The sequence below is a fragment of the Amyelois transitella genome, chromosome 17, assembly GCF_032362555.1.
Source record: "Amyelois transitella isolate CPQ chromosome 17, ilAmyTran1.1, whole genome shotgun sequence".
In the NCBI taxonomy this organism is placed as follows: Eukaryota; Metazoa; Arthropoda; class Insecta; order Lepidoptera; family Pyralidae; genus Amyelois; species Amyelois transitella.
This window is the reverse complement of record NC_083520.1, coordinates 9,866,469-9,894,450: the sequence shown is the minus strand read 5'-3', so window position 1 is coordinate 9,894,450 and position 27,982 is coordinate 9,866,469. Positions and strand designations below refer to the sequence as shown.

Sequence of the window (27,982 nt, the reverse complement as noted above, 5' to 3'; positions counted from 1 at the left end):
AAGCAGTACCAGCACAGATATTAGACACACGCTTTTGAAATTTATTATTATGATGAAATATGAATAGTGGATCCAAACGGAAAACGGGGTCGAAATGAGTAGACAAATACTATTTTTATTAAGTTTAACATAGGTAATATAAAGGGTCTTTTTTTTCCTCTGTATGTATGTATGCGTTTATCTGGAAAAGTTTTGAACTTTTGTTCCTGGTTACAATATCGGAAAGAGACACTTTTACAAAAATGAAATGCTTATCGAAAAATATTTTTTTATAAAAGTTCTTCCAACATTTGTTGGAAAAAATTCGAAATGGCGGGATTGTAGTAATGTCATGCATGTCAAAATATCGTTGTCATTTCTGTCAAATAAATCGTTTTGCTTGTGTCAACAAAACGGCGTCGTTTATTTCACCGAGATTTTACGGAATTTACCTCAGGATTTTATTGTTAATCTAAGTTGTAGGCTTATTATTCCCTCTGTTTTATATCGCTTCAAAAGCGAATTGCGTGTATGGTGTAAAATCTTGATTTATAAAAAAAAACCCCAAATGACTGGGAGAGCCAAGAAAGCGGCAGCGCCAAAGAAAAAAGCCAATGGATACAAAATGCCAGCACCTATTGCCGTAGGAGAGGTGATCAATGATCCTATCGGCAAGAAAGCCTGGCGCATAGGTCCTTCAATTGGGGTTGGAGGCTTTGGCGAAATCTACTCTGCTTGTGAAAATTCAAGCTCACCTAAAAAAGGATCAAACTATCCTTTTGTTGTAAAAATTGTAAGTAGATAAAGATAAATCTTTCTTCTTATTTGTACATAGAACATTTTATCCATTATTATCGAATTGAATGCTGAATGGCTGCCACTTATGCTAAAAATAAGCAAGTGATAAAATAATTTGCAAAGCCTAGGGAAAATTCCTTACACTAGTTTTTTTAGTACTTTTTCCCTTTAATGACGTCTTACAACAAATAGTTACCATTAAGAATGTGGAGGCTTTATAACTCACCTTCTAATCCACTTATTCTCTATAATTTTTAAGAAACAATGGTCCCTTCTTGAATTTGACTGGACTACAACCTACTTATTCTAAGTTATATCTGAAACATATATTTTTAGGAACCACATGAGAATGGCCCGCTGTTTGTAGAGAAACATTTCTATGTTCGAAATGCCAACAAAGATGATAGTAAGTATTAGTCCTCAATTTTTACTGTGATTGTTAGTTTATCACTAATACTTACCCAGGTAGCTTGAGATGCAATCCTCTTAACAACCTTCCTTTAGGAATTTCCTTCTGTATTGCCAAGAATAATCCCTACTAATAGTATAAATGTGAAACATTTGTCTGTGTGTTACACATTCACACTTAAACCACTGAATTGATTTCGATGAAATCTGGTACAGAGGTAGAATTGATCCTAAGGAAGAACATTGACTATTATTTATTGTAAAAAAAGGGGTAAAAGATTCTCAGTGAATTTTTATGGTGAAATAACTCGCTGGCCACAGCTAGTAATAAGATAAAAATTACTTGAAATGTTGTATAACAAATTACCATTGTATGTTTTCAGTTTCAAAATTCATGCAGTTAAAGAAATTACGCAGTTTGGGCATGCCCACGTACCATGGCAACGGGTCTCACGTGTACAAAGGCGAGAAATACCGATATTTGGTCCTGGAACGTTACGGGAAAGACGTGTGGAGCTTGTTCAAAGACTGCGGGAGACTGTTCCCACCCGCAACTGTTTTCCAACTGGGATTGCAAATGGTAAATATATTTTCTTTAAAAAACACACTTTTTTTATGTTGGGACTCTTTACACAACTCACTTAGTCAAATCCTAGAAAAGTGCCCCTTCTGGCTAATGCAGAAGGATTTAGAACAAAATTAGTTTTTAGAACAAAACAAATTGTTTATAATTTTGCTTCAGACCCAAATTAATTAACATCACATTTTTCTTATTTAATATATCTTTATTTTTTTATAGCTAGATGTCCTAGAATACATACACAGTCGGGGCTACGTCCACGCCGACATTAAGGGTGCCAACATTCTCATGGGACTCCAGAAAGGCAAGGAGAACCAGGCGTTCCTCGTAGACTTTGGCCTCGCCACAAGAGTATCAGACAAGGAGTTCAAACCGGACCCCAAATGTGCACATAATGGGACTATTGAGTATACCAGCCGGGACGCTCATTTGGGAGGTAATATTACTTTTTAATAGCTGAAAATGTTTCAGTTATGTGTGTAAGTGCCGTGTGGTTCCTGGCACCATTACAAAAAAGAATAGGACCACTCCATCTCTTTCCCATGGATGTCGTAAAAGGCGACTAAGGGATAGGCTTACCAAATTGTGATTCTTCTTTAGGCGATGGGCTAGCAACCTGTCACTATTTTAATCTCATTTCTATCATTAAGCCAAATAGCTGAATGTGGTCATTCAGTCTTTTCAAGACTGTTGGCTTTATCTACCCCGCAAGGGATATAGACATGACCATATGTATCTATGTATATAAGTGTATTAAAATAACATAATATTTTAGTGCCAACGATGCGGGGTGACCTGGAGATCTTGGGTTACAACATGCTGCAGTGGCTCGTTGGGGAGCTGCCGTGGGAGAAGAACCTGAAAGTGCCCAAGACTGTCCAGGACATGAAGGAAGCTTTCATGAAGAATGTGAGGAGTAATGTTACCAAACAGTATAGCAGTGTGCCTGGTAAGTAAAAGTAACTAATATGGATAGATAAAACTCTTTATAGCACCATAAGTACTCTTATGGTGCTATAAAGACATACAAAATAAACAATATATATATATATATATATATATATATATATATATATATATATCTTGTTTTTCTTTTTGATAATTATAGAATTATTTTAATTTCTTTACCAGATAAGAGTAAAATCAAAAATATTTTATGAGATTTTCCTATTTTGTAACAAAAATTCAAGTTTCATCAAATATATTGTATTTTTTTTTACCTTTCAGATGAACTTGTCAAATTCTTTGAATACATAAACACTTTGAAACCAAAAGACACACCAGACTACACGAAATGCCGCCAAATGTTTGAAAGTTACCTAAAGAAGCAGGGTGTTACTATTAACAGTAAGATTAACTTTACCCCTGGCAAGGCCAAGACTGCCAAATCTGTGAAAAATGTCATTAGTGTTGAGAGTGATAAGGAACTGGACTCTAGTGAGGAAAAGATTGTTAAGAAGAAAAAACCCAACGGGGTATTACCTAAAGCTCAAAGAGGAAGAAAGCCGAAAATAGAATCAAGCATAGAACAGAATGATGATGGAAATTCAGATAATGACAAGGATTCCGATTACGAAGCATTGTCAACTAAAAAACAGAAACAAAATGGAACAGCGAAAATAGTTAAAAAAGGTCGAAAACCTAAAGTTGTAACAAATGAGGATGCTAAAAACCGTGACAATGATGAAGTGGATGATAGTGGTAAATCAGATGACGATAATGATTCAGACTACGAAGCATTATCGAGTAAAAAACAGAAGCAAAATGTCAAAGTTAGAAGGGGTCGCAAACCTAAGATAGTTGAATCGAGTCCAGAGATCGATAACTGTGAGAATGAAGAGCCTGATACGGAGGATAGTATAGACACTAAGAAATCGCCGGGCAGAAATAACAAGAGAAGGTCGAACGAGCCCGCCGTAGTCGTCAGAGTAAAGAAGGCTAAATTGACGCCGAAGGCCACGCCGCCGGCGAAGAAAAACCACGCTAACATCGCGACGCAAACGTCCACAGACAAACGACGAAGCCCGAGGCAGGTCTCCTTCGACAGCCCCATATGTGAGATCATAGGAGAAAAGAAACCATTTAACGCAAAAGATAATGGATCCGCTGACTCAAGCGTCGACATTTTTGAGGATTCTTTCGAGACTGAACAGAAGAAAGTTAAGCCCAGGAGGAAGTTACTATCACAACAAGAAGTTACGGTGAAAAAAGTTGTTAAGAAAACAGTAACATCAACCAAACCGAAAGGAAAATTGAAAAGTCCTTAATTTTTGTAAGCAAATATTTGTATGATGTTGATGACTTCGTATCATGTTTTAGTGCGCGAGTACTTAGTGCCAATTTTGTACAATTACAATCTGTATGTGGAATTCCATTGTATGCATTTATATTTTTAAAGGTCACAATTTCAAAGTTTACAATTTGTTTTAATCTGTACATTTTTGTGTGTTTGTCTTTACATCTGAAAAATTATTTCAGTACATTTAGTGTTATTTTTAGTCTATTTAAGGATTTTAGCGAAATAATGCCTTTTTCACCGCAATTTAAATATACCTTCTTATTTTAACCAATCATAACCAAGTATTTTCAGACGCCGATTTATGATTGGCTGAGCTGTCAAAACGTGAAACGTCGATATGCAGCATGCGGTGTGAGCGTGCCTTTAGCGATATTGAATTTAAATTGTTATTTAATACATATTAACGTGCCAATGCTCAGTTATGTGTTACATTAGTATGTAGTTACAAAAAAATTGTTTTCTTTATACTAAGGCGTAAGAAGCGACGTTATTAAGGTGTCGAAAACTGATCAAATAATTTAATCAGGATTAGCCGATGACTACAAAAAAGAAAAAAAAGTTCTGTTCTATGCAATTTTACGGTAAAAAAAAATTGTGTATAAAATATCCCTTTCGTTTGTGCTAGAAAAATACCCTAATCACAATAATACACTAAATGAAAATAAATCATTTATTTAATATCATCCCTGTAAAGTACCTTATTTTAAGAAAATTTGGTTCAAATGTATGTAACCATCTTGTTCTTGGTTGGAACCTTTTTATTGAAAATCTTATTGTTATTTCAATTGTATCAATTAATAATTGTGTGAATGAAATGTGTTGCGCTGTTTGTGTTGACGGCTGTCTGAATTGTTTCATGTTCACTGTAAGATTGCGAATAATAAACAAATAAACAGTATTTCTGAAATGCCTCGTTTTTGAAAATCAAGCCCAGGCTGTCTCAATGAAAAGATATGCACTCCATTAACAACTTAAATTGTCTCTTTGTCAGTCAAGAGTTTTTTAAATGAGCAATAATATTGCACATTTAGACTTTAATTCCAATTTTTTGGGTTATATCTGATATTTTTGACCAATACATACATAAAATCACGCTTTTTCTCTTTCCTGGAGGGGGAGGGAGAGACTACATCCTTCCACTTGCCACGATCTCTGCATACTTCTTTCGCTTCATCCACATTCATAACTCTCTTCATACAAGCTCGGCGGTTTCGGGTACTCTTGACCTGACCCTTTGCCAGGACGTCCTTAATTTGATCAATCAATGTTGAAAATTAAAGTAAAGTAAAAATAGTTTATTCACCCCATTATTAAAAAAAAACAAGACAAGTACCTACAAGTTTAAAAGTAGACAGGTAGGATGGTGCTCCCGAAAGGGGTACCTCCTCAGCATAATGCTGGCTGTAAACAATACGCTACACAGCCAGCGCTGATCTAACAATTTTAATCATTCAGACAATCAGATTTCCCCCGTATTCATTTGGTCAAACTAAGGGAAAGGATTGAAATTAAAACCAATCAAACAAATGCGCAAATCCAAAGCTTTTTATTTTATTTACAATATAATCGTAATATGAAAGTAAACAAAATTTAACGTACTAAATATTAGATTTAGAAATTCAATAATGAAATTGGCGGGCGCACCCGCGACTGCCGCGTTACAAAAGCTAGACTACACCTAACGTATCGGAGGATGTCGCTATGTATCGACGTGTGATATGAGACGCGTTCTCAACGCGCGGCTATCTACAGTGGCAGTACAGCTCGAGCTATTGACTAAAACAAAACAGTAGCACCATTTGTAAAAAAATATATAATTTTTTATCCAAAAAACAACAAAATTGTCAGCGCCTGTTCCCGCCTCACGTCCGTAAGCCCGCGCAGCGTAGCCCTCGACACCCCGTACACTAAAATAACTGTCTATTTGTTAAATTATTTACTCACTATTTTTTTTTATTTTATCTAAAAAAACGCTATTTACGCCGTTACAGGAACATTTTTATGCAAAAATCTGTGTTAACTTGCAATGGGACTAGTATACATTTCATAATAACTCCTTTTGTCATGACGATCGTTCGCGGAGTTAACTTATTTGTATAATTATAAAAGTTAATATAAGGCCGCATTCACACTAGCTTTCGATGTCGCAAACACAAGTCTAACCAATGTAAATGAAGCCAAAAGCTCCTTTTAGAATATGCAATATTTCGTTTGGAAAATATAAACCATTTTTGTGACCTTGCAAAGTCTTGGTATAACTTTTTGTGCTGCGTGTGTATATAAAATTATTAACTTTGTATAACAATTGACTATCGATATTTGCGGCATATTTTAAAAGGAGATTCCACCATCGACCTTTCTCTTTATTCTTAGTCGTTACCCGTCTATGCTTACAACTAGTGTTTAAACTCAACACATCTTAATCTATGTGGAATAAAGTAAATGTATATATAGTAATATATATCTAACACGGTACTAGATAATTGCGAGGTGGCACTAGCTAACTGCGTAATGGCTACTAACTTGACCAACCAATGAGGCGTGCGAATCTTAAATATTTTTTGCAACTTTCCTATTAATTCTTCCTAAACCTTGCCTATAACTCCAACCTAGTAGTGATTCCACAATGAAAATATTAATAGCAAAATTTTTTCAAAGCTAAATTGCTATTTAAATGCTTAAATTCAGATGGTGTGGACTCAATCTTTGCTAAAGATGTTTATCTATTTATAAATAAACAGTCCACACAAAATTTCTATGTGAATATAGCTACATATTTCATATGCAATGCTTAGCAAATTTTCCAAATATTTATAACATTTGGTCAAAATAATCGCAAACTACATTTTCTTTTCAAATTAAAATTTCGAAATTTGCAGACATTAAGTTTTACATTTCGAAATACAAATCCTTGCAATAGATCAATAAAACAGTAACAAAACATCGATCATACTTTACTGTACTTTTAACTTGTCTCTGTCTACCCCTCGGATAGATGTAGGTATACTTTTAGTTTCTTAATACTACTAATAAAAATTAGCTAATCTTGTTGATAGGTCATCAAATGTCCCGTTCTAGTTGATATCGCACGCCACAGCGGTCGGCGCCAGGTGAACTAATAAGCTCAAACCGAGAGCAATACAAACAGACCAGCGATTCTCAAATGATCATAGAATCAAGAATAATGTAAGACCAATTACTCCTATTTCTATTACAACTTTGCATTATATAGGCGTCTCTTAAACAAGCTATCGTCTAAACAATTTATACATCAGAAATCGACGCGTGAAAACAAATGAAATTAATTTAGTAGCTATATTTAATACTAAACGTACTTTTTCGTGCTTATATACAAGCACTGTGGCATCTCATAGATGCGGTTGTTTCTCAAACAGGTGCTCTACAAACAAGATTTATCCTAAAACGAGAAACGCTGATCGTTCAGTGTTAATCTTCAGCCGAGCCAATACTACACTACAATAAAATCGTTTACATAACAATATTATCATGAGACGCGCTTCCATTGACACTTACATCTAGTGAGCCTCGAGTTTTTAACTCATAGGGGTTTGACTTAGTCACTTATCATAACAAACACAAGTTTGACTTATTTGAATCAGGCGAATTTCTTGGTTTCTCATTTACTAAGCAATCACCTAATTACATAATATAAAGTAGAATTTCAATGATCCCGTTCAACAAATTTTACGGCGAATTTTGTTCTTTGAATTTATAAAATACCTTTATACTTTTTTACAAATAAAGTTGGAAATTCAACGCTCGCTTTTTCATTACATTCTGTGTCAATGCAATCGCATCTTCACTCCACGTCCAATCAATGGACGCGAATCAAATTTGAGTTTCCTACGTTTCACATTCAACCAATCACAACACCGCACGTAACACGTGCAAATTTCTGATTGGCCGAGGAGCTGTCACATCGTAAATCTTTGACTACTGGTGGAATCTATCGCTAACACTCGACAACATCACGACTCGAGCGAGACCGCCCGGTTTCACATCAAAATTGCTTCAGTTTGCGCTACACAACACGATATAATTACACAATCTACAGCTATCATTATCTAGCGATCCAATACAAAAACCGTTTTGCTCAATTTTTCCTGGCATATTTTTTTAAAGCTTACAATTTTTATGATATATCGTCATCTACAGTCGGGGTTAATCTGGGATTCACATATCATTTTCATCATAGCAGATTAAAAACAATTTTACTGTGATATAATAGTAACTATCATGCGACTTGAGTTATGTTTACGAAACAAGACCCCTGTTGTAATACGTCTGTCCATTATAGACGCAATTCCTCTTTTATGTAACTCACGGAGGAAACCACAATAAATAACGTTCATTTCAATATAAAAAATTTGGTGTTGACTCAGTCAGGCATTATACAGGTCCCATTACTTTTTAAAGAGCGCGGCAAAAAGCATATTACCTATGAAACTAAACAATTACTCATTTAGGAAGTATTTGAACACACGAGACTAGTCAAATCGCTTCAGTGCCGGAATGTAGCATTCATTTATTGGCCATTACGCGCTATAGTCGTAAGTTCGCCGGGACAGATCACCCGATGTTAATTGAATCATTGTTTTAATTCACAGTTACGCAAATGTTGCAATTTTCACTACGTTAAAGTGGCAACATTCAGTGCTATAATAAAATCCCCGAGTGACGCGAAATCTCCAAGCGAACTGATTTTACACCAACGTCGACTTTACGGAACCTGCAAACGTGTAAAGCTAACATTTTACTGTATTATTTGATTATAGTAACAAACAATTATATTTACATCTCACAAATTCACGACTCTTGGACAAGGTACATTTATTTATCTCTCTTTCAATTTAGTCGTCCGAAGCAATGAGAGAAGAATGTTTTTGTTCTATTTCATATGAATGCAGGTTTCGTAAAATCACGACGAAAGCCTTTACGCTATCGCCACCAATGAAGATTTCTATACTTTTTAGAGCATGGAATTACCCAATGACGACAACAAATTTCCTGAGGTATAGAACACATTAATTGCACTTATGTAAATAAACATATCTCCGGTACTATTTACTTTTACAACAACAATAACTATAGCTAACACATTATGTTAACCTCGTAAAACCTATGGCTTTTTAAATGAACGTAGGTGCTCTTAGAATTTTTTTGTAATTGCCGTATTTTTTTTTATTCTTTGAAAAGCGCTGATAACACGAGGATAATGAAGTAAGATCCTGCACAATTCATATGTAACACATAAATATAACAAATGTGAACAACACTGGTTGTTCAGAATTACTTTTCTATTACATATATATAATAAATAAGAAAAAAAAATATAATAATATCCACCTCTGTGTTTAAAATCTTAACGATGCAAAATACTATAATTTGGATGTAGATAAACATTATATGAACAGATTTATTTTCGGTATGAACACATAATTTACGTTAACAACACATTGACCGAGACATCGAAAAGAAATTGTTTATAAAATAATAAAATCACTCTTATTATTACAAAAAATAATAAAATGGAAGAGTTTGTGTGATTATTTTATTGGTAAAAATTAAAATATTTTTATTTGTAACATGTATTTATTTTATTGTTGTGATAAATTAATCAACAGATGATAAAATAATTGATAAAAAGATTAAAACTTTCTTATCGACAATCTCGGTCGGTGACGGCCGGAGCTGACGTTCGCATTCATTTTACTGCATTTTCCAAACATTTCTGATAATAAAAAAAACTATAAATGAGAAACTAATAACAATTAAGTATCGTCTTCTCAATAGTCATCTAATATTTCTATTGTGATAACCGTAATAAATTAAAACACTGTTTAAAAACTTAAGAAATAGTGCAGTCACATTTAAATGTACATAATAAAAAAAAAAAAAAACAAATTAACGAAGTAATAACATCTTAAATTTCAATTGAATGAATCAGGAACGGTTCCGTCAACTCGGGCCAATAACTAACAGTAGTAACTTTATCAGTAAATGTCTGGTATAATGCAAGAAGACCAAGTAATATATTGAGAATATTCATTCGATAATTTTTAAAATAATCGATCGTTCGAGCACTTTTACGGTGCTATTTCATTCGATCAACCATTTATCTATCATGTTGCATGAAGCCACACACTGAAACCGTAGTCGAAGGAGAATTCATGTTGAGTATGTATGAATTTTTAAACACACAAATTGGAAAAATCACGCTTCAAATTAAGACCGCCAATATGTCGACTTCCGGATTCTGAATATGACAGTTTAAACTATTCAGATTTTTTTTATTGTAATGTTCAAACTATTTTGATATCCGATAAACTCAATATCACCAATGACCTTCTTGCGTAAATTGCACAGTTCACAAATGAACATATAGTATCCTAAGAACACAATAGGCAGTATATTTATAAGGGAACATAAACTGAACACTACTTTAGGCCTCCCTCACAACCGTTGCATAATTATTTTTAATTTCACACGTACAGATTACTGATCTCACAGCGTGCGACCGTCCCGTGTAGCATTACAATGGACATACGACACGTAATTACGCTTATAACAGTGTTAATATGACTACGCCTATTAATTAAAATGTGAGCTTAAAAATATATTCTTTAGACATAATATTGCGTTAATAAAAATTGTTCTTTATCGATTGAAAAGATAATAAATATATTTTACGTACAACATAGGTAACTTTTTATAATATTCTGAATTTAAGTTCGATGTAATTATTTTGGTATACATAAAATGGTTCTCTGTATTTAATTCAATATTTTTTTTGCTATACAGTTCGTCCTTAGTTAATAATCAATTCTAATATTACATGTCTGTCGCATAAACAATATAATGAATCACATGACAAAAGCACTTTTGTATATATATTTAATATTAAATCTACAAATACATTATTCAAGTTATAAGTATCGATTACAAGCGTAAATTCGTATCTATGTCCCAACCATGACGTGAAATACAGTGGCATCAAGTTCAATCGTAACTTTGTATTTGTAATCAAATATTCCGTCATACTTAATCTGCCGCTCACCGTACAAAGAGAAGGACTTAAATAAATATCAGCGTATAACAAAACACGAAGACTAATTAATTATGTACATTAAGAGAATTTTTGGAGTTATTTTAGTCTTAATAGTGTATTAAACTTATCCGCTGTACAGTTTTAATATAATTAAATTAATAATGAACTAGAAACTAGACGAAGTGAGACGACTTCAAGCCGTTTTTCTGATATTTAAGAAGGTAAAAAGCGAAGTGAAGAGGTCTTGGAGGAATTGTCACACTTTTTTTTTATCATGCAGCATTACTCAACCCTTAAAGTACAATTCGTGAACTTCTTTGTTTTTTTTTTAGGTTTTGTTTTGTAAGATGTAATAAAATATAAAATGAATAAGTTTTGTAAAAAGAAAACCGCCTACGATTGAAAAAAAATTGAATAATTCGCATTGAAATAGTGTGAGAACATAATTAGTATTTGAAAAGCTATTCCAACGATCCTGGAACACCTTCGTATTTGTAACTCTCAGATACAAATACGAAGCGAAATCCGGGAGAGAACATGTGACGTCACCATAACATTAGTTTTACAGAAGGCGATTGGATAAGTCCGCCATTGCAAGTGATTTATTTCTTTTATAACTATGTACTATTTCTTGTAGCTGTGTAAATTTTTGTGCAATGAAGATATTAGTTTTCATTTAATTCGTTATAGTTAAAAATCCTTCTTGAAAGTTATTCAGAATCAAATTTCATAAAAAACCTGAAATTTACTTATATTTTTAACAACATTTGTATTTTTCAATATTTTTTTGTTATTTATTTATTAGTTATGGGGACTTTGTATTTTTTTCTCTAGCCATTCTGTGTTCACAAATGTTATGGTAAAATTTCCTATCGACATCGCCTCGCATAGCCCACTTAACTTTTGACTGCGCAAGCGCAATTTCGACGAGACGGTACTTAACTTACTATATTTAGTTTATCTATATTCACTTCGCGTAGTTAACTTTCTGTTTTTATACTATTTACTTCGTTTAAGGACGATCCTATGTGTTTAAAACAAAACTATTTAGTTGTAATTTTATTTAGATTTTATTTGCTGGATAACTGTATTTCTATTTGATTTTTTGTAATTTGCTATTGGTCTTCCTATTAAAATAAAATAGTTATTGTATATCGACGCTTCTGTTGACAAAATCCTTTTCAATCTAGGATCATAAAAGATCTGACCCCCTATCAGAAGACCTATAGGAGGTCAGTTTTCTATACATTATACAACACATAGGTTTCCATATCTGTACAAATTTACAGTCCCAAGACTATGTTTCCGAAACACTTGCGAAGCATTACGGATTAATAACCGTAGCATCACGGAATCACTTGCGAAGCATTAACAGATGTGATTTCGATTTATCACGCAGTCTTCGCGAAGCACTTCCTATACACTTCACTTCCGATGCGTTTCCGAATCACTTCGTATAAGTTACCATCAATTCTGACCACGCTAATATCCATTTGTGGTCAGCCTAAGACCCGTCCGCGGCAAGTTTCTCGCTGCGAACGAAGTCGATTTGCGTGTACGTTCGGAGAGGCGCTGTCGTCGCTCCTCTTCTGTAATTAAAACAAAATAGAATCAGCATAGTTGTGAAACAGCGTTATACGGCTCGAAGGACCAATATTTAAAAGTTGGCGGTAGAAAAAGTGTTTAATGATTTCGGATTGTAATGGTGGAGATAATTTGATTTTTCTCGTTTTTTTAAGCGTTGCAAAATAGTACAGCAGGTCACACAGAAAATTATAAATTTATCTTTATATATTTTTAAATAAATTAATAAAGCGTCCACATTGTAGACATGTAAAATCAAAATAGTATTTTTTTCTGTACGATCCATTATAAAATGTAAGTCGTGATTTATGACGGTGCGTACATACTGGTAAAACGTAACGTGAAATGTATCATGTAATGAAAGTATTCGACGTACACATTGCTGCAATGTATCACGAAGCCTTCGACGTTTTTTATGAGTTCATGTATTATTTATTAAGAACGAAGTACTGATAAATCGTCATAGCAAGAACGTGTCCAAGTTTTTGGACTCCATTCTTCGTGTGATCTATCGGTTAGTGACGCGTACTAAGAAAAAAACATGTGTCGACGGGCCGTATTCGCTGAATGCCGGAAACAGACGTACGCGGGATGTTCGTAGTGAATGCGCGGTAAGGGCGCGTCATACGTCCACGCTTGCAGCGAACATACAATGAAACATTTCATGTTGCGTTTCACCAGTCCGTACGCACCATTATATACTTGGACGAAACCGCGGCTCCGGTAGTATCGAATCGAAGATTTTATTTGACCTTCAATTAGTAGATTGAAGTTCAAAAACCTTGTGCGCTGACAAGGTGAAGAAATTCTGTATGGTCGCGATCCTAGATCCCGGAATAAAATAGCGGAGGGTTCAACTGAGGAACAGATAAGGATGCGAAACTATTGTGTATTGGAAGGGCGTACTCAATGAGGAACACTAATTTTATGCACTCTTTGTATTTATTGTATAAATCGTATAATAACATGTAGCATCTATGTAATGGCTGACATCATGAATAATTTTTTTAAGAGGTCCGTGTAGGTGGCACTCGGGTACATCCTGCATTCGGATACGCGCACATTTGAATGTCTAACAGTGTATAAGTTTTAAATATTGTTCCTTAGAAGTTTAGTTCATCAACCTGTCATTAGATGGCGTTGTTCGATATTATTTTTATTTAGATTGCGCTATGGTTTCTCTTTAATTATTTACTATACTTAAGTGTTTTTTCATGCAATATATTCTCTCGATCCAATATCACTGGTTGTTTTATTTCGACACCAGAGAGACATATTGGATTGTACAAACAGAAACAAAGCACACTGACCTGGGCTCGAGGTCGAGCGCGGCGTAGTGCAGCGGCGGCGGCGACGGCGAGCCGCGCAGCGCGAACCGCGCCGGCTGCGCGCACGCCGCATCGCCGCCTGCAATAATTTTTAATAAGTTGCTGTCATTTTTTTAAATGGTTTTTTTTCGTCAGTCTAAAGTAGATTTAATAGTAGATTTTGATAACTATTTACCTATTTTTGAAAAAATAATAAAAGACAATATCGAAGCTAAAACGTCATCTTTATGACGAAGCGAAGTTAAGAAGTTACATGTAATCTTCTGCTGCTAGCTTTAATTCAACAACTGATAATTAGTTTTTGTTTTAAGACTGATAACGTTGACAAAAAAATGACGTCATTGCGTCATTACGTCCTTTTAGCATGAGCCAAATTTCAAACATGTCATTTCATATGTTAACGATTATTTTTGTTATTTCAATATTGTCAATTGTAAATTGGAAATTTTTCTTCATCGGGCTGTGCTATAAGTGTGTGGGACAAAAATTATTTTTTTATATTATCGATTTCTAATGACGGAAATATTGTTAAAGTTTGGTATCTTTATAAACACTCTAAAAATATAATTGAATAATTTGAACTAATACAATACGAAGCACTGACCGGGCGGCGGGGGGGACGCGAGCTGCACGTACTGCGGCGAGGCGGGGGAGGCGGGCGTCGAGGGCGAGGGGCTGCGGCGGCCCTCCTCCGAGATCTCGCGCACCGTCGACAGCGGGTGGGGGGCGTCCGCTGGGTGGAGGGGGTCAAAATGTTCTTCAAATGTAACACAAAACAAATATAAATATAATATAAAATGAATATAAATATAGAATTTTTATAAAAATTCTATAAAATGCGTTTATTAAACAGCAATCAGTCACAAACTAAAACACGCCTCTATTCACCGTAGGCAGAGACTAATTTTGCCACAATCTCTGCGTGCTAAATAAAAAAAGATTTATCGAACACATTTTATTTATCAAATTTATAATATGGATATACTCACGCATCTCATCATCGTCCAAGATGTCCTCCTTGTGGTCCCCGGGCTCGGCCGGCGAGTCCAGCGACAGCGGGAACAGGATCTGCGAGCCCAGGGGCGTACGCAGCGGGGGGGAGCTCGCCCGCAGCCAGGGGGGGTCCGGGATCGACGCCGCTGAACAGACAAAAATATGTATATTCATATTAATTTAAAACTTGATTGCATAGAATTTAGTGCAGAAGATGAACTTAACATGAACGTGAAAACACGTGGAAGAACTCGCTTAAGAACAGTATGAAACTTAATTTGGAAAAAGCAGACATGTAAAACAAACTTACCATGACTCGTACTGGCAACACTGGGTATATTAGTCGGCGGCGTGACCCTTTGCGCTATGGGGATCGGCTTCGTCGGTGCTCTCGTGTAGTTCATCTCCACGTAACCGTCTGGCGTGGCCAAGGAGCCGGTTGTGGGCAGCGTGGGGGTGGGCAGCGTGGGCGGGGGCAGCGTGGGGGTGGGCAGGGCGGCGGTGGGCGGCGAGCGGGACGCGTCCCCGGGCCTCATCTCCACGTAGCCGGCGTTCCGCGGCGACATGTCCACGTACTCGTCCACGGGGCGACGCTCCATGAAGCCGATCGTCGATGGAGGCGTACGCGCTATTACCACCTGGAGTAAAGGATTTCTTAGTCATTGACTCTGCGTTTTTTAAGTAGATTTGAAGGTATAGAAATTAGACCTGGGAAATACTAAGGAAAGATGAGAAAATCGACCTTGAAATCAGAGAAACGGAAAACTAATTGGCTAAATAAAAAAAAGACAAAAAGATCATTTGAGGTGTGTTTTCCATTTTGATATTATAATTAAACTTTGTTTTTGAAGTAACTTATTTTTCTATTTGTATGAGCTTAATAATTTCGAAATACTACAATAGCTACAAAAAAATTGCTTCGACTTAAGTGCTTCGCTAGATCTGCTACGACGTAGGCGGTACGCCAGATCCGCTACGAGGTACGTGCTGTACGCCAGATCTGCTACGACGTAGGCGGTACGCCAGATCCGCTACGAGGTACGTGCTGTACGCCAGATCTGCTACGACGTAGGCGCTACGCCAGATCCGCTACGAGGTACGTGCTGTACGCCAGATCTGCTACGACGTAGGCGCTACGCCAGATCCGCTACGAGGTACGTGCTGTACGCCAGATCTGCTACGACGTAGGCGCTACGCCAGATCCGCTACGACGTAGATGCTATGCCAGATCTGCTACGACGTAGATGCTATACGCCAGATCTGCTACGACGTAGATGCTATACGCCAGATCTGCTACGACGTAGACGCTGTGCTAGTGTAGTATTACTACATTATTGTGATAAAAGCATGCTATGCTAATGCATGCTAAGCATCTTTTTTTATAAAAACAATTATGTTAAACGAATTAACTACATAATCCAAAATCTACCTTAGTATTTATGAGCCTTAGCTTGCGTGCACCACCCTGAAAAAATGCATATAAAACAAAATAGAGAAGGCATCATCCTCACCTTGGTAGCGGGCTCGGCCGCCCTGTGCCCCATGTGGGCCAGGCCGGCCAGCGTGGAGCGCGCGGAGTTGGCGGAGAAGTCCAGCTCCATGAGGTCCTCGGCGGAGGCGCGCGGCAGCAGCGGCGCGGACGCGGGCAGCGCGCGCGCCGCGTGCTGCGCGCCCACGCTGTAGGCGCGGTGCCGCGGCGGCTCCGCGCGCGCCGGCCGCGAGCCCACGCTGTAGGCGCGCGGCGGCCGCCCGCCCTCCACGATGTGCGACGTCGCCGGCTCCAGCTGGTACTCGCTGCCCACGGGGAACAAATGTATATTAGGAATTAACAAAAAACTTAGAAATCATACATACATAGTACAGAGTAACATCACTTTAAGCATTCCTTGACCTAGCAGATCACATATACAATCTTCATAACCTACATGTATCGAAGGTTCTTTCTATAAGATTATTTTTTAAGTATTAAGATATTTTAAGGTACTTATCTTGATCTACTATTCGATATAGTACAAATTTTATCTTACAAACTAAGTTCAGTTAATTTCGACACGGAAAACAAATAAGTTTTTAGTTAGTACCTTATAGGTACTAACTAAACCAAAAAGCACGACATTTGGTTTTAAGCTTCTGCTTCGTAAACGATTATTTTTATTAAAATAAAACCAATCTAGTTCCTGACAAAAGAGAAAACTGGTATTCTAAACATCTTCATGTCTCTTAATCCGTCACCATTTTCCTAAAATTAGTCAACACGCTAACTTATCTCCTGTGAAATATGCGTCAAAAATTTACGCCATACCAACACAGCAAGTGGCACGTGGAGAGCCGCTCACCTGAACCGAGGGTCGGTGGAGGGGGTCCCGCTGCACACGGAGCCGCTGGAGGAGACCAGGCCGGGCTCGGGGCGCGCCATGGGCAGGTAGCCGCGCGCCTCCTCCTCCACGCCCAGCGACGACGTGCGCGAGTGCAGGATGGCCACCGCGCGGGACCTGGGGATCCAGTGGAGGACTGTCATAGAACTGTAGCGGTGGTGCGCTTGTCGGTCACACCCGAGTTCGAATCCCGACCAGGGACGATGAGAAATGAACTTTCTCTAATTGGTCTAAGTCTAAGTCTTAGTGTTCTCTAAGTCTTGGCTGTTTATCTATATAAGTATTTTTTTTAAAGCTAATGTTTTTAGTTGGCAAAAATTTATATGATTGGGTATATTATTTATTATACTATTTGATACAGGTACTAATATAAGTATTTATGGATGTTAAATATAGTATAGTTGGGTTAGTATCTCACTCGATTACGTAGATTGAGTTAAGACTCGAACTTACTTCAAGGCTAACTCAATCTGTGTAATCTGTTCCGTGGGTATAGCGGTGCACTCAAAATTCGTTACTTTTAAACCGCTGAACTCAGGGATTAAATGGAGTACTAATCATCACTTAACTACTAATATAAATAAATGTAAATGTATATATAACTAGCTGTGCCCGCGATTTCGTCTGCGTGGAATAGTTATTTTGGGCATCATTGAAGATCTCAAGGATGAATAATTTACCCCGTTTTTTCACATACATACATACATACATATGATCACGTCTATATCCCTTGCGGGGTAGACAGAGCCAACAGTCTTGAAAAGACTGAATGGCCACGTTCAGCTATTTGGCTTAATGATAGAACCGAGATTCAAATAGTGACAGGTTGCTAGCCCATCGCCTAAAAGAGGAATCCTAAGTTTATAAGCCTATCCCTTAGTCGCCTTTTACGACATCCATGGGAAAGAGATGGAGTGGTCCTATTCTTTTTTGTAATAGTGCCGGGAACCACACGGCACACGTGCACGTTTTTTCACGTTTTCCATTATTTCTTCGCTTTTAATAGTTGCAGCCAGTGTTGCCACCTTCGATTTTTATAAAGCGCTAGGTCAAAAGTAAAATGTCGCCAGATTTCACAAATTTGGACCGCAAAAAATCCACCAAATATCTCCAAATTATTATTGAAATATCACATTTAAGATTACAATTTTCAACATAATTAGTATAACCCGTCGGAAATACCTGCGGACCTGGCTTGATGACTTCATGCAATCTGGAGAGATAGTAAAAAAAAGGAATCTATTTTTTATGTGCCTATATATTTTTATACTTTTATACAACGCCTTAGAATAAGTTTCAAATAAAAACAATACATTTCTAAAAAACCTCGAGGGGTAGAGCATTGCAGCGAGGTCCGCACTCCGCAGATATTTCCGACGGGTAGTATACCCTATCTATAGTATAGGAAATTAAATAAAACAACATAACTATGTTCATTAGTTATTAATTTGAAAATAATCAGTACAGTAATCAAGAGAAACCAGTTGTATAGTTCGACCAGAAATATATCAGACCTGTCAAAGAGGTCTGCAATTTACATTGAAATTAAAATTCAAGATTATCAAAAGTTATATCGTCCATAACATCTTCATAATTCACTGACGCCGAAACTACTGTCGATGACGTCGACGCCGACGTCGATGCAGATGTTGTCGCATGTGGTTGATTTTTAAAAGAGTACTTTGTGTTTTTTCCAATAGCTGCAATAACATCGCTTGGTAATTCATAATTGTAACATTTTGCATCAATAACTTTTAATCTATTTCTGATAAAAATTATCGCATTTAGTAGAGGATCAGCCATCTTGTTTCGTAGTTTGCTTTTTACGGTGTTCATCACACTGAAAATTCTCTCGATACCCGCATTAGATTGGGGTAATGATAACGCAGATATGGCTAGATCAACTAGTTCTTCAAAGTCATTTATACCTGCTGCGTTTCGGTAATTATCTACCTCAACCCAAAATTTTATAACATCTTTTGTATTTTCCCACTGGTTAAAACAGATATTGTGCCACTGATTCAATATCTTGTCAATGTATTGAGCAGTATAGCCAAGTTCTTCAGCTAGTTCTGAAATGGAATTGTCCTTACCTTGGTCTCTGGGTCTAATTTTGATATCAATTCCAGCACATTATAATTGGGTGGCAGTCTTTGTTGAATTTCCTTGGCTAGCTTCACATTAAACTCAATACAGCGACGTTTTATGGCTGATATAGTATCAATTGTTAAGGATGTTTTTTTACTTTCCGATTCAAAGAGGTACCCCATGTATGGGACCGAGTTAAGGTTTCGGTCAACATCAATATTTAAAAAATCCTTGTCTGTAACTGCTGCGTTCGGTAACAGTATTCTGTTGCAAACTGAACGTAAAAGTGTAATCAGTACATTTAATAATTTGAGAGGATTTGCACTTTCGCTTTCAAAGCTTTTCAATGCAATCTGCACATCGTTAAGTACACTTTGCAAAAATAGCAAATATAAATAATTAGTTTCATCCTTGTACATGGAGTATAATAAATCTGCAGTGTAACATCGATTACTTACAAGCCCAAAATGTAAAGTCAGTTCTTTCCATTGTGCCAGAATTCTTCGCACTGCTGGTTCAATGGATAACCAGCGTGTGTCACATACCTGCAGAATTTTTAATGGCGCTTCACCACAGTTAATAGTTTCGTAAATTTCTTGATATTCATTTTTACGTTTTGTAGAGTGGGCAAACCAATTGTACGTTTCTCTAATTAAGAATTCAATATTTCTTGGTAGCGTATGTTCTGAAGCGTGCGATACTGCAAGTTGTAAAGAGTGGCAAGTGCATCTGATAAGAATTAAATTAGGTATATCATTTTTTAGGATTTTATACACTCCATTATTGATGCCAGTCATGACTGACGCATTGTCTGTTCCCAATCCAACCAGTTTATTTTTGTTTAGTCCATATTTTTGTAAACAAGAAAGAAGGGCTTTAACAATGCCAATTGCATCACTGGTTTCAAGTTGTTCAAGGGCCAGAAACGAAGACACAATTTTTTTTAGTTTTCTACTAAAATACCTGATTACAATACCAAGTTGCTTGCACGTACTGATGTCAGTTGACTCATCAATGATGAGACTATATTTTTGTTCCCCTATATCCTTTATTAGTTCTTCAGTAAAATGTGGTGCCAAGATATTTTTAATAACTTCAGTACACTTAGTACGATGCATTTTTAAATCATCCGTTGCTTTGGAGTCAGGGAAAGCTAATTTCACTAAGTCTGTCAGATGATCAATACAGGAAACTGAGCTATGTTCTGTAATGTAAAGAGCGAGCATTCCTTCAGCTTTGCGCGATTTTGGGTTGGAAATCTTCTCACCATCAGGCTTGAATTGTATAATCTGGTTGCCGGATATAATTTGCATTTTTTGTTTGTGCTTCTTTGTTTCAGCATGTCTTCTCAAGTCTACTAATTTTGCTAGTAATTCTACTTTACAATATGTGCAAAAAGCTTTCGTATCATCACCAACCAAAGGTTTAAGCCAGGATATGAATTCGGCATGTGATTCCCACTCTTTTCTATACTTTTGTGCATAGTTTTTTTTCTTTAAAGGAATTTCCATTGTTGGATAGTATTAAGGATAACGACTTCACACACTGTAACCAATTAACAAACGACTTTATCAAACTTTTTAAGATTTCAACAGCACTCACCAAATTCGATACATAGAATGTCAAAGTTAAAAGAAAACACTAACAACGATTGCGCTACGGGATTCCCCGGCTATAGAGTAAGCATAAAACAATATGAAATTCTCATTGTGCTAAGGGATTCCCCGCCCCGGTAAAGTACATAAGCGTAAATCAGGTGTGTTGTACAGAGTGTCAGTATCACTGTCAATATGACAGTGACACAGACACTCTGTTGACAAAACGTGTTGCCGATTCCATACTGAAAAACCGCTAAAAACCACTAAAAAGAATAAAACCGCTATGTTACTAAAAAAATCCTCTAAAGGCTTTAAAAAGGCTCCAGTTCTGGTGGAAAAACCACCAAGGTGGCAACACTGGTTGCAGCGTGATAGCCTAAAGCCTTCCACGATAAATGGTCTATTCAACACAAAAATAATTTTTCAATTCAAACAAGTAGTTCCTGAGATTAGCGCGTTCAAACAAACAAATTCTTCAGCTTTATAATATTAGTAAAGATAGTAAAGATAATCGCTAATCTCGGAAAGTAGCAGCAGATTTCGTTCCTGTTTGAAATATCGGAAAAAGGGTTATCTGAACAATCACGTCAATATCGCGTGCGGGGTAGACCAAAGACATAAAATAACTGACTGACGGTAAAAAAAAATTAATACACTGCTAATAACATCTTTCTCATAATTATTTTACAGTTATAATCGACCGCTCACCCAACGAAGTCTTTGGACACTTCGACACAGTCCGGCTCTTCGGGTATTCGCGGCGTGCGCGACCACTCCGCCATAGCGTCCGGCTCGTCACGTGACGTGTCCAAACCTGCCAACAAATATAACATAGTTGAGCAACAACTACTTCGTATGCAGTTTACAAATAAAAAGAAGAAGAAATTTCTCTAGAAATAAGTAGTGCCCTTGTCCTAAATTTCTCTTTATTTTAAGTTTTTTTTTTCTTATTTTCCTTGATGTACATAAATATATAAATAAATAAAAAAAATGAATGTTATACTTCCATTCCATTTGACTTCACACGTTGAAATAATGACAATCACCGCGTATTCCTATTAGATATAAGTGCGATATGTATGTATTACTGCATGTAATCTCTGATGATTGCTATATCACGAGTAAATGTTCCAGTGAAAGAAAAAATCTCGCATACTTAAAAACTTTCGCATTAGAGTGTGATATATCAAATTAAAAACAAATAACATGCAGTTCATATTAAACATAAATCTATATGGGACATATTACTCGTACACATATTCAGTTAGCCTCGATGTAAGTTCGAGAGTTGTGTTACGAGATACTAACTCAACGATTTTATATTTTATAATTACTTTTATAGATTAACATCCAAGACCCAGTACAATCAGAAAAAAAAAGATATATGAAATACTTTTACAATAATTTAAAATTCTACATTTAAAAATAGTTGCAAAAAAAATCCCGATAGTATCCACAATGCGTTGCCACCCTACTTAAGTCACGTGGCGAGGCGAACGTTTATAAAACGCAGTTTAAACTCTCCCTAAGCTCAGTACATTACATGCATTAGACCTAACAGCCAGGTTGTACTAGAATATTGAGGAAACTATTTCTAGTATCTCTCGATTTGATTACACTCTCTTATCTACGGTTGTAAATTATTTAAGATTAGAACAAAACATGTTTATTTTATAGTTCAAGTGGTTATTTCCCGTATTTGCACTAAGATATTGCAATATGAATCGATTCCTATAAAATCTGACTTCTATTAATGAATTATGAATCATATTCAATTGCACAGAAATAAAATGCAATTAACTGTTTCCTCTTCGTTCTATGCAAGGATAAACACAATAATTAATACATACATTATTGAATATTGTTCAATTAATGTTATTATTCATGCATTCAGGTCAATGATTAAAATAAACTCATCTTTTAACATCAACCTTTTATTAACAAAAAATTCATAACTATAATGAAAAATTTCTAACAATATTACAATATTCGTCTGAATTAACTAAACTCCTAGACGATTCACAAACAGATCTATTAACACTGGATACATTAACGTAGTCCGCTGACGATCTGGAAGGTCTGAATCTTTCTTTGTCTATGTTCACGTCACATGTTCCCATAGTATTATTTATAGACGAACGAACGTTCTGATATAAATGTAAATGTTTAGCACGATCTATAACATTCAAAATTTCCGTTTTCGCATAACGTCTCTGTTCATCATTCAGCTTCTTCAGCATTGGTATTAACATCATCGCGAAATGCTGATCATCATCGCTAACATCTGACCTTAATTTTTCTGTGTTTTTATCTGGAAAGTTTGAGAGTCTAATATTGCATCTCACTCTATCATTTCTAAATATTTCGGGCTCCATAATAGTGTAAACGTTTTCCTTGGCCTGTCGTCGCATTTTGTCTAAAACAAGAAATAGGGATTCTGTCGACATATATTCCCTGCTCCGCTTAAAGTGACGAAGTCTGTTGCTGGAAAAACTTTCATTGGTATGTGTTGATTGGAGTTTGTCACCTGTAAAAACGAAGTTTCTGTATTTTTTCTTTGAGCACCTGAGAGACGAGACACGTCTTAATTTCTAAGCGAAGTGGACATATTTAAATGGCGAAATATTAAAAATGGGGATATTGTTGAACGGTCTTTTTAACTTTTTTTTTTAATTTGAGTGCGTTTAGCATTAATCAGCACACTACATACTTTTAAACATAGCCCTGTCAAAGTAAAAAAAAAATATTAAAGATTTACCTCTCCAAGTCTCAATTATTTATTGTATGTTTTTGTGTGAGATTATTATATGTTTATAAATAATTATGTAAAGTAGACGCCTGTCGTTCTTTCCATCATATCTGCTGGAAGATATTTAAAAAATAAGTAGAACCTATGTTATCATTGTTTCTTGTGTTAATCATTTCCTTATGTTTTCAAAAAATTATAATCCACCTTCTACAAAAAATTAAGGCACAATAAAAGCATTATTTCAATATTTCAGATAACTTACCCTCGAAGGAAAATTTTCTTAAACTCCCACTCACTCACTTTTTTATGAAAATAGGATAATAAATTCATACTCATATTATTGTCTTTTGTAAAAACATAAATAGATATTATCTACAAAAATGTAAGTAATCATTAATTTATCTTTGCCAAAATTTGATCACTAAACTGAGGGTCTACCAAGCGTTCCACGTTCATCACCTCCCTCGCTACTTTGGTCCATCTGTGAATTATTTTCCAAGCTAATCAACCTTTTGTCTGTACGACCCCACAATAGTAGCTAGGTTAATTTTAAACAAGCATGAGGTAAAGCGAGTCATGCGGATGCGTGGGGTTCCAATAGTCTTATATCCAACCCCAAACCGGTACAATAATGAACGTAACATAACATATAATCACGTCTATATCGCTTGCGAAGATAGACAGAGCCAACAGTCATCAAAAGACTGAAAGGTCACGTTCAGCTGTTTGGCTTTATGATAGAATTGAGATTCAAAAAGTGACAGGTTGCTAGCCCATCGCCAAAAATAAGAATCCCAAGTTTAAAAGCCTATCCCTAAGTAGCCTCTTACGACATCCACGGGAAATGAGATGGAGTGTTCCTATTATTTTTTTATATTGGTGCCGGGAACCACACGGCACTTATCGTGATCGTGTAAAACTCGCACTTACCCCACTGGAAGGCGCCTGCGCAGCCAAGCACAGTTACGTTAATGTGTGTACAAACACGGTTGTATTAAGTATAGTATAACGTGTGCCCACGCTTTACACGCTGGGCGGAATGAACGAGGCAGGCTCCACTCGCGAGGTGCCGGACGCCAACGCTCCTCTTGTTACTTCCCCGACATTCCGTTCCGATCTACTACCGCGCGAACAATGTCCTTATTAATGTTCATTACTAGTCACCAAACAACCTCGCGACAGCTCACAAAACCTGCAATCCTACCGCTTCATCAGCAACTTACCGTCAACGTGATCATGCCTCGCCGGTATCCTGTCCGCATCGAAGGAGGTCGCTCGCGACGCTGAAGGCATACTGTCACACCGACTGCGTGGAACCGAGTCTGGAAATAAACACGGGACGTTCTAACTAATGGTCTGAAGCGCTTTCGAACTGAGCGAATGGCGTATTGTGAATTTGATTAAAGACTATTTATTTGGCTGAGTAAAGCAAAATTTGCAAGGATACAAATCTGCTGTCAAGGATTCGCTGTCTCCTAATTTGTATAAATACTGAGATGATATCATCACTATCACTATATCACTTCAACACATTTTATAAAATCCCCTAAATTCCTCTGTCGTCCCTAAATGCGCTGATCTCGGAAAGTTGTGGACGTATTTTGTTCGTGTTTGAAAAGTCGGACAGAGGATTTTGTGAGGACGGTTTATATCTATAAATGCTGACCGTGCAAAGCTGGGGTGGGTCGCTAGTGTGTACTATTTTCTGCGTCCCCTCCTGTCAGTTGAGAAATCCTGGGTACGTAATGACAATGATCTTAATTTGAGTAAATCGTGCATTTACACGAGGAGGTCCCTTCCGACCTCCGCAACCCTTTCTGGAGAACTTAATTGGATACCATATTGGATCAAAGTGCAATTCTCGTCTGGTTTTAATTACTATCTAAAGAGAAATCACAAGTTTGCCAAATAATATAATTGCTCTGAATATTTTTTTTTGTTTAATCTTCGAAATCACGCCATCTTGCACAGTCCGAAAGCTAAAAACAATACATCCATTACTAACACGAAAATTTACAACTTTAAAAAATAAAAAGATAAACTCATAAATACGAAACTTAATCAATAAAGTTTGCAGAATTTATTATACACAAATAAAAAAATATACATAAACAAACTGAAGAAAATTAAGGCGAAGCACAGTTTGAAGAGTCTTAACTTAAAAAGCGTTATGTAACACATAATACATATGTACACGAATTATAAGAAAAGCAAACAATATCCAAACACATGCAAAGAAACACACAAGCAAAAACAAAACGACGGAATTTTATAATTTCACGCGGACATTGTAACCGAACGTAAAATTAAAAAGCCGACGACGCATCACAGAGTCAAAACAACAGAGCCAAAGCTTCAGAATCAGGTTTAAATTTTGTCATGAATTTTAAAAATGAATAAGACGTCACCGGGTAAAATATTACCCATTTACGTACTTATACTGATTTAAATGATACAGAAATTTTGAATCTGTCGTTAATTCTGTGAATAACGCAAGTTAGGGATGAGCTATGTAAATGTACGTTATGAAGCCGATGGCGATGAATACGTACTCTTGGTATGGGCTGGCGATAGTTTCGAGAGTCGAGTCCCAGTGGACGCGCGTCGCGACCATTGGGCTTTCTTCGGCAGATAATCAGTGCCATTAACCGTCTTACAAGACGAATGCGTGACACATTTCTCTTTAGTGATTCTATCAACTTCGTCCCCAGTCAGCGGCGCCGACCGGGTCCTTTCATGCACGATCTTGAGGGGTTCTTGAAATAACGGGCAGCCGGTGGGCAGAGAGACAGTACGGTGGTGCTTTATAACCCTCGTAGTCTCTCTCTTATCGCTACTTAATGAGTTATTCGGTGGTTGGTTTTCGGCTGCGAAAGACAATGAGAAGCGACACGTAAAACACGGAGCACCAAGCGTCACCCGGTGCGCGGATGTAATGTAAGGTTATATGAGGATTGAGCGACGGCACAAAAAATATCTGCATTTTTTATAAATAACAATTATGAATTTAATATTTTAATGCATTGATATATTTTTGTTATTACCGTCGCCCAAAAAAACAATTACAATGTTGCAAGTAAAATATGGCTAACTCATTATTTACTTTATATTGCATATTTTTTTAATGATATGACAATAAACAGCGTATTTTACTCCGCTCGGCATAAATTATAACATAGTATATCAGGTTTAGCCATATTTTGTCAACATTTTTGATTATCGTGAATGTATGACACACCCACAGGCAATCATTCAATACCGACACCAATTCGTAAACTTAGCGGTGATGAATGAGGCAAATACATTCATATTTTAATAATGTTATTATGATAGATATTTTAACAGTAGGTAGTTATTAGAAATAATAGAATTGTAGAAAACAATTAGATACATAGTATTTTCAATCTTAAATTTACGATACATATTGTAAATAAGGTTTAATTACTATATTACAAATACTTACAAACTGGCGAATAACCAATTAAGATATTCTTGTAGTCGATCTTAATAATAACCTAATGAAATCAGCAAGCTAACAGAAGGCTTTTTACAGTATATTTTTATTAATGTGCTCTAGCAAATGAGTAATGAATGCTAAAACTGTGCATGCCAGGCAATATCATTCAAAGACCAATAAGTTAAAATTAATGCATAAACAATGTTTTGCATTTGTTATTTTTTACAGTTATTTAATTTAAAAAAAATATCGTTATCACAGATTATTATCTTATTAAAATCCTTGTAATGAAAATAATAATTATTGGCCTTTTGTATCCAAGAAACTCAAACGCATTTTAAGAAATGACATTCAATTGATATGATATAATATGATGTATCCATCTGTAAAGTAAAAAAATTTGTCAGTAAAATGCTGTCTGAGTTGCTGTCATTTAGAAATGTTATGGGCAGAACATAGCTTGCCATTCCCAAAATGCAGTCAAGACCTCAGTTTAGTTTCAGCAAAGAAAGTTATTACTGTATTTAAAATTATCAATCTAATATGTTTTATGATCATGCTAAGCGAACATTATATAACAGTTATTAAAATAAAATTAATCATTGAATTCAAACATATTTTTTAGTAATGCGACACTAAAATAGAGGAACTATCACGTTATTAATTTCAATAGACTG

At 36.2% G+C, this 27,982-nt stretch overlaps 2 protein-coding genes across 2 annotated transcripts in view; one reads left to right on the top strand and one right to left on the bottom strand.

The window, feature by feature from the left end:
- The first annotated feature begins 374 nt into the window (after positions 1-374).
- On the top strand, positions 375-4,946 carry LOC106142363 (serine/threonine-protein kinase VRK1). Its single transcript, XM_060948886.1, has 6 exons — positions 375-772; positions 1,114-1,183; positions 1,569-1,765; positions 1,985-2,201; positions 2,541-2,714; positions 2,993-4,946. Exons 1-6 carry the CDS (start codon positions 548-550, stop codon positions 4,030-4,032), a joined length of 1,923 nt encoding a protein of 640 aa, XP_060804869.1. The 5' UTR covers positions 375-547; the 3' UTR covers positions 4,033-4,946.
- Positions 4,947-5,587: 641 nt separating this feature from the next.
- Positions 5,588-27,982, bottom strand: part of LOC106137782 (uncharacterized) — a 45,263-nt gene continuing 22,868 nt past the window's right edge. The window contains exons 6-15 of the mRNA XM_060949025.1: positions 26,401-26,715; positions 25,072-25,170; positions 21,808-21,913; positions 17,375-17,530; positions 16,550-16,832; positions 15,349-15,676; positions 15,035-15,184; positions 14,650-14,802; positions 14,028-14,124; positions 5,588-12,722 (exon numbers count right to left, since the gene is read on the bottom strand). Of these exons, the coding sequence (XP_060805008.1) occupies positions 12,638-12,722; positions 14,028-14,124; positions 14,650-14,802; positions 15,035-15,184; positions 15,349-15,676; positions 16,550-16,832; positions 17,375-17,530; positions 21,808-21,913; positions 25,072-25,170; positions 26,401-26,715 (1,772 nt within the window). The 3' untranslated portion in view covers positions 5,588-12,637. The remainder of the gene's footprint in view (positions 12,723-14,027; positions 14,125-14,649; positions 14,803-15,034; positions 15,185-15,348; positions 15,677-16,549; positions 16,833-17,374; positions 17,531-21,807; positions 21,914-25,071; positions 25,171-26,400; positions 26,716-27,982) is intronic.

Coding starts and splice junctions, on each gene's coding strand:
- LOC106142363 (XM_060948886.1), top strand. CDS start 548: ATGACTGGGAGAGCCAAGAAAGCGGCAGCGCCAAAGAAAAAAGCCAAT. Junction 1,184..1,568: donor AAATGCCAACAAAGATGATA/GTAAGTATTAGT, acceptor GTATGTTTTCAG/TTTCAAAATTCATGCAGTTA. Junction 2,202..2,540: donor CCGGGACGCTCATTTGGGAG/GTAATATTACTT, acceptor ATAATATTTTAG/TGCCAACGATGCGGGGTGAC.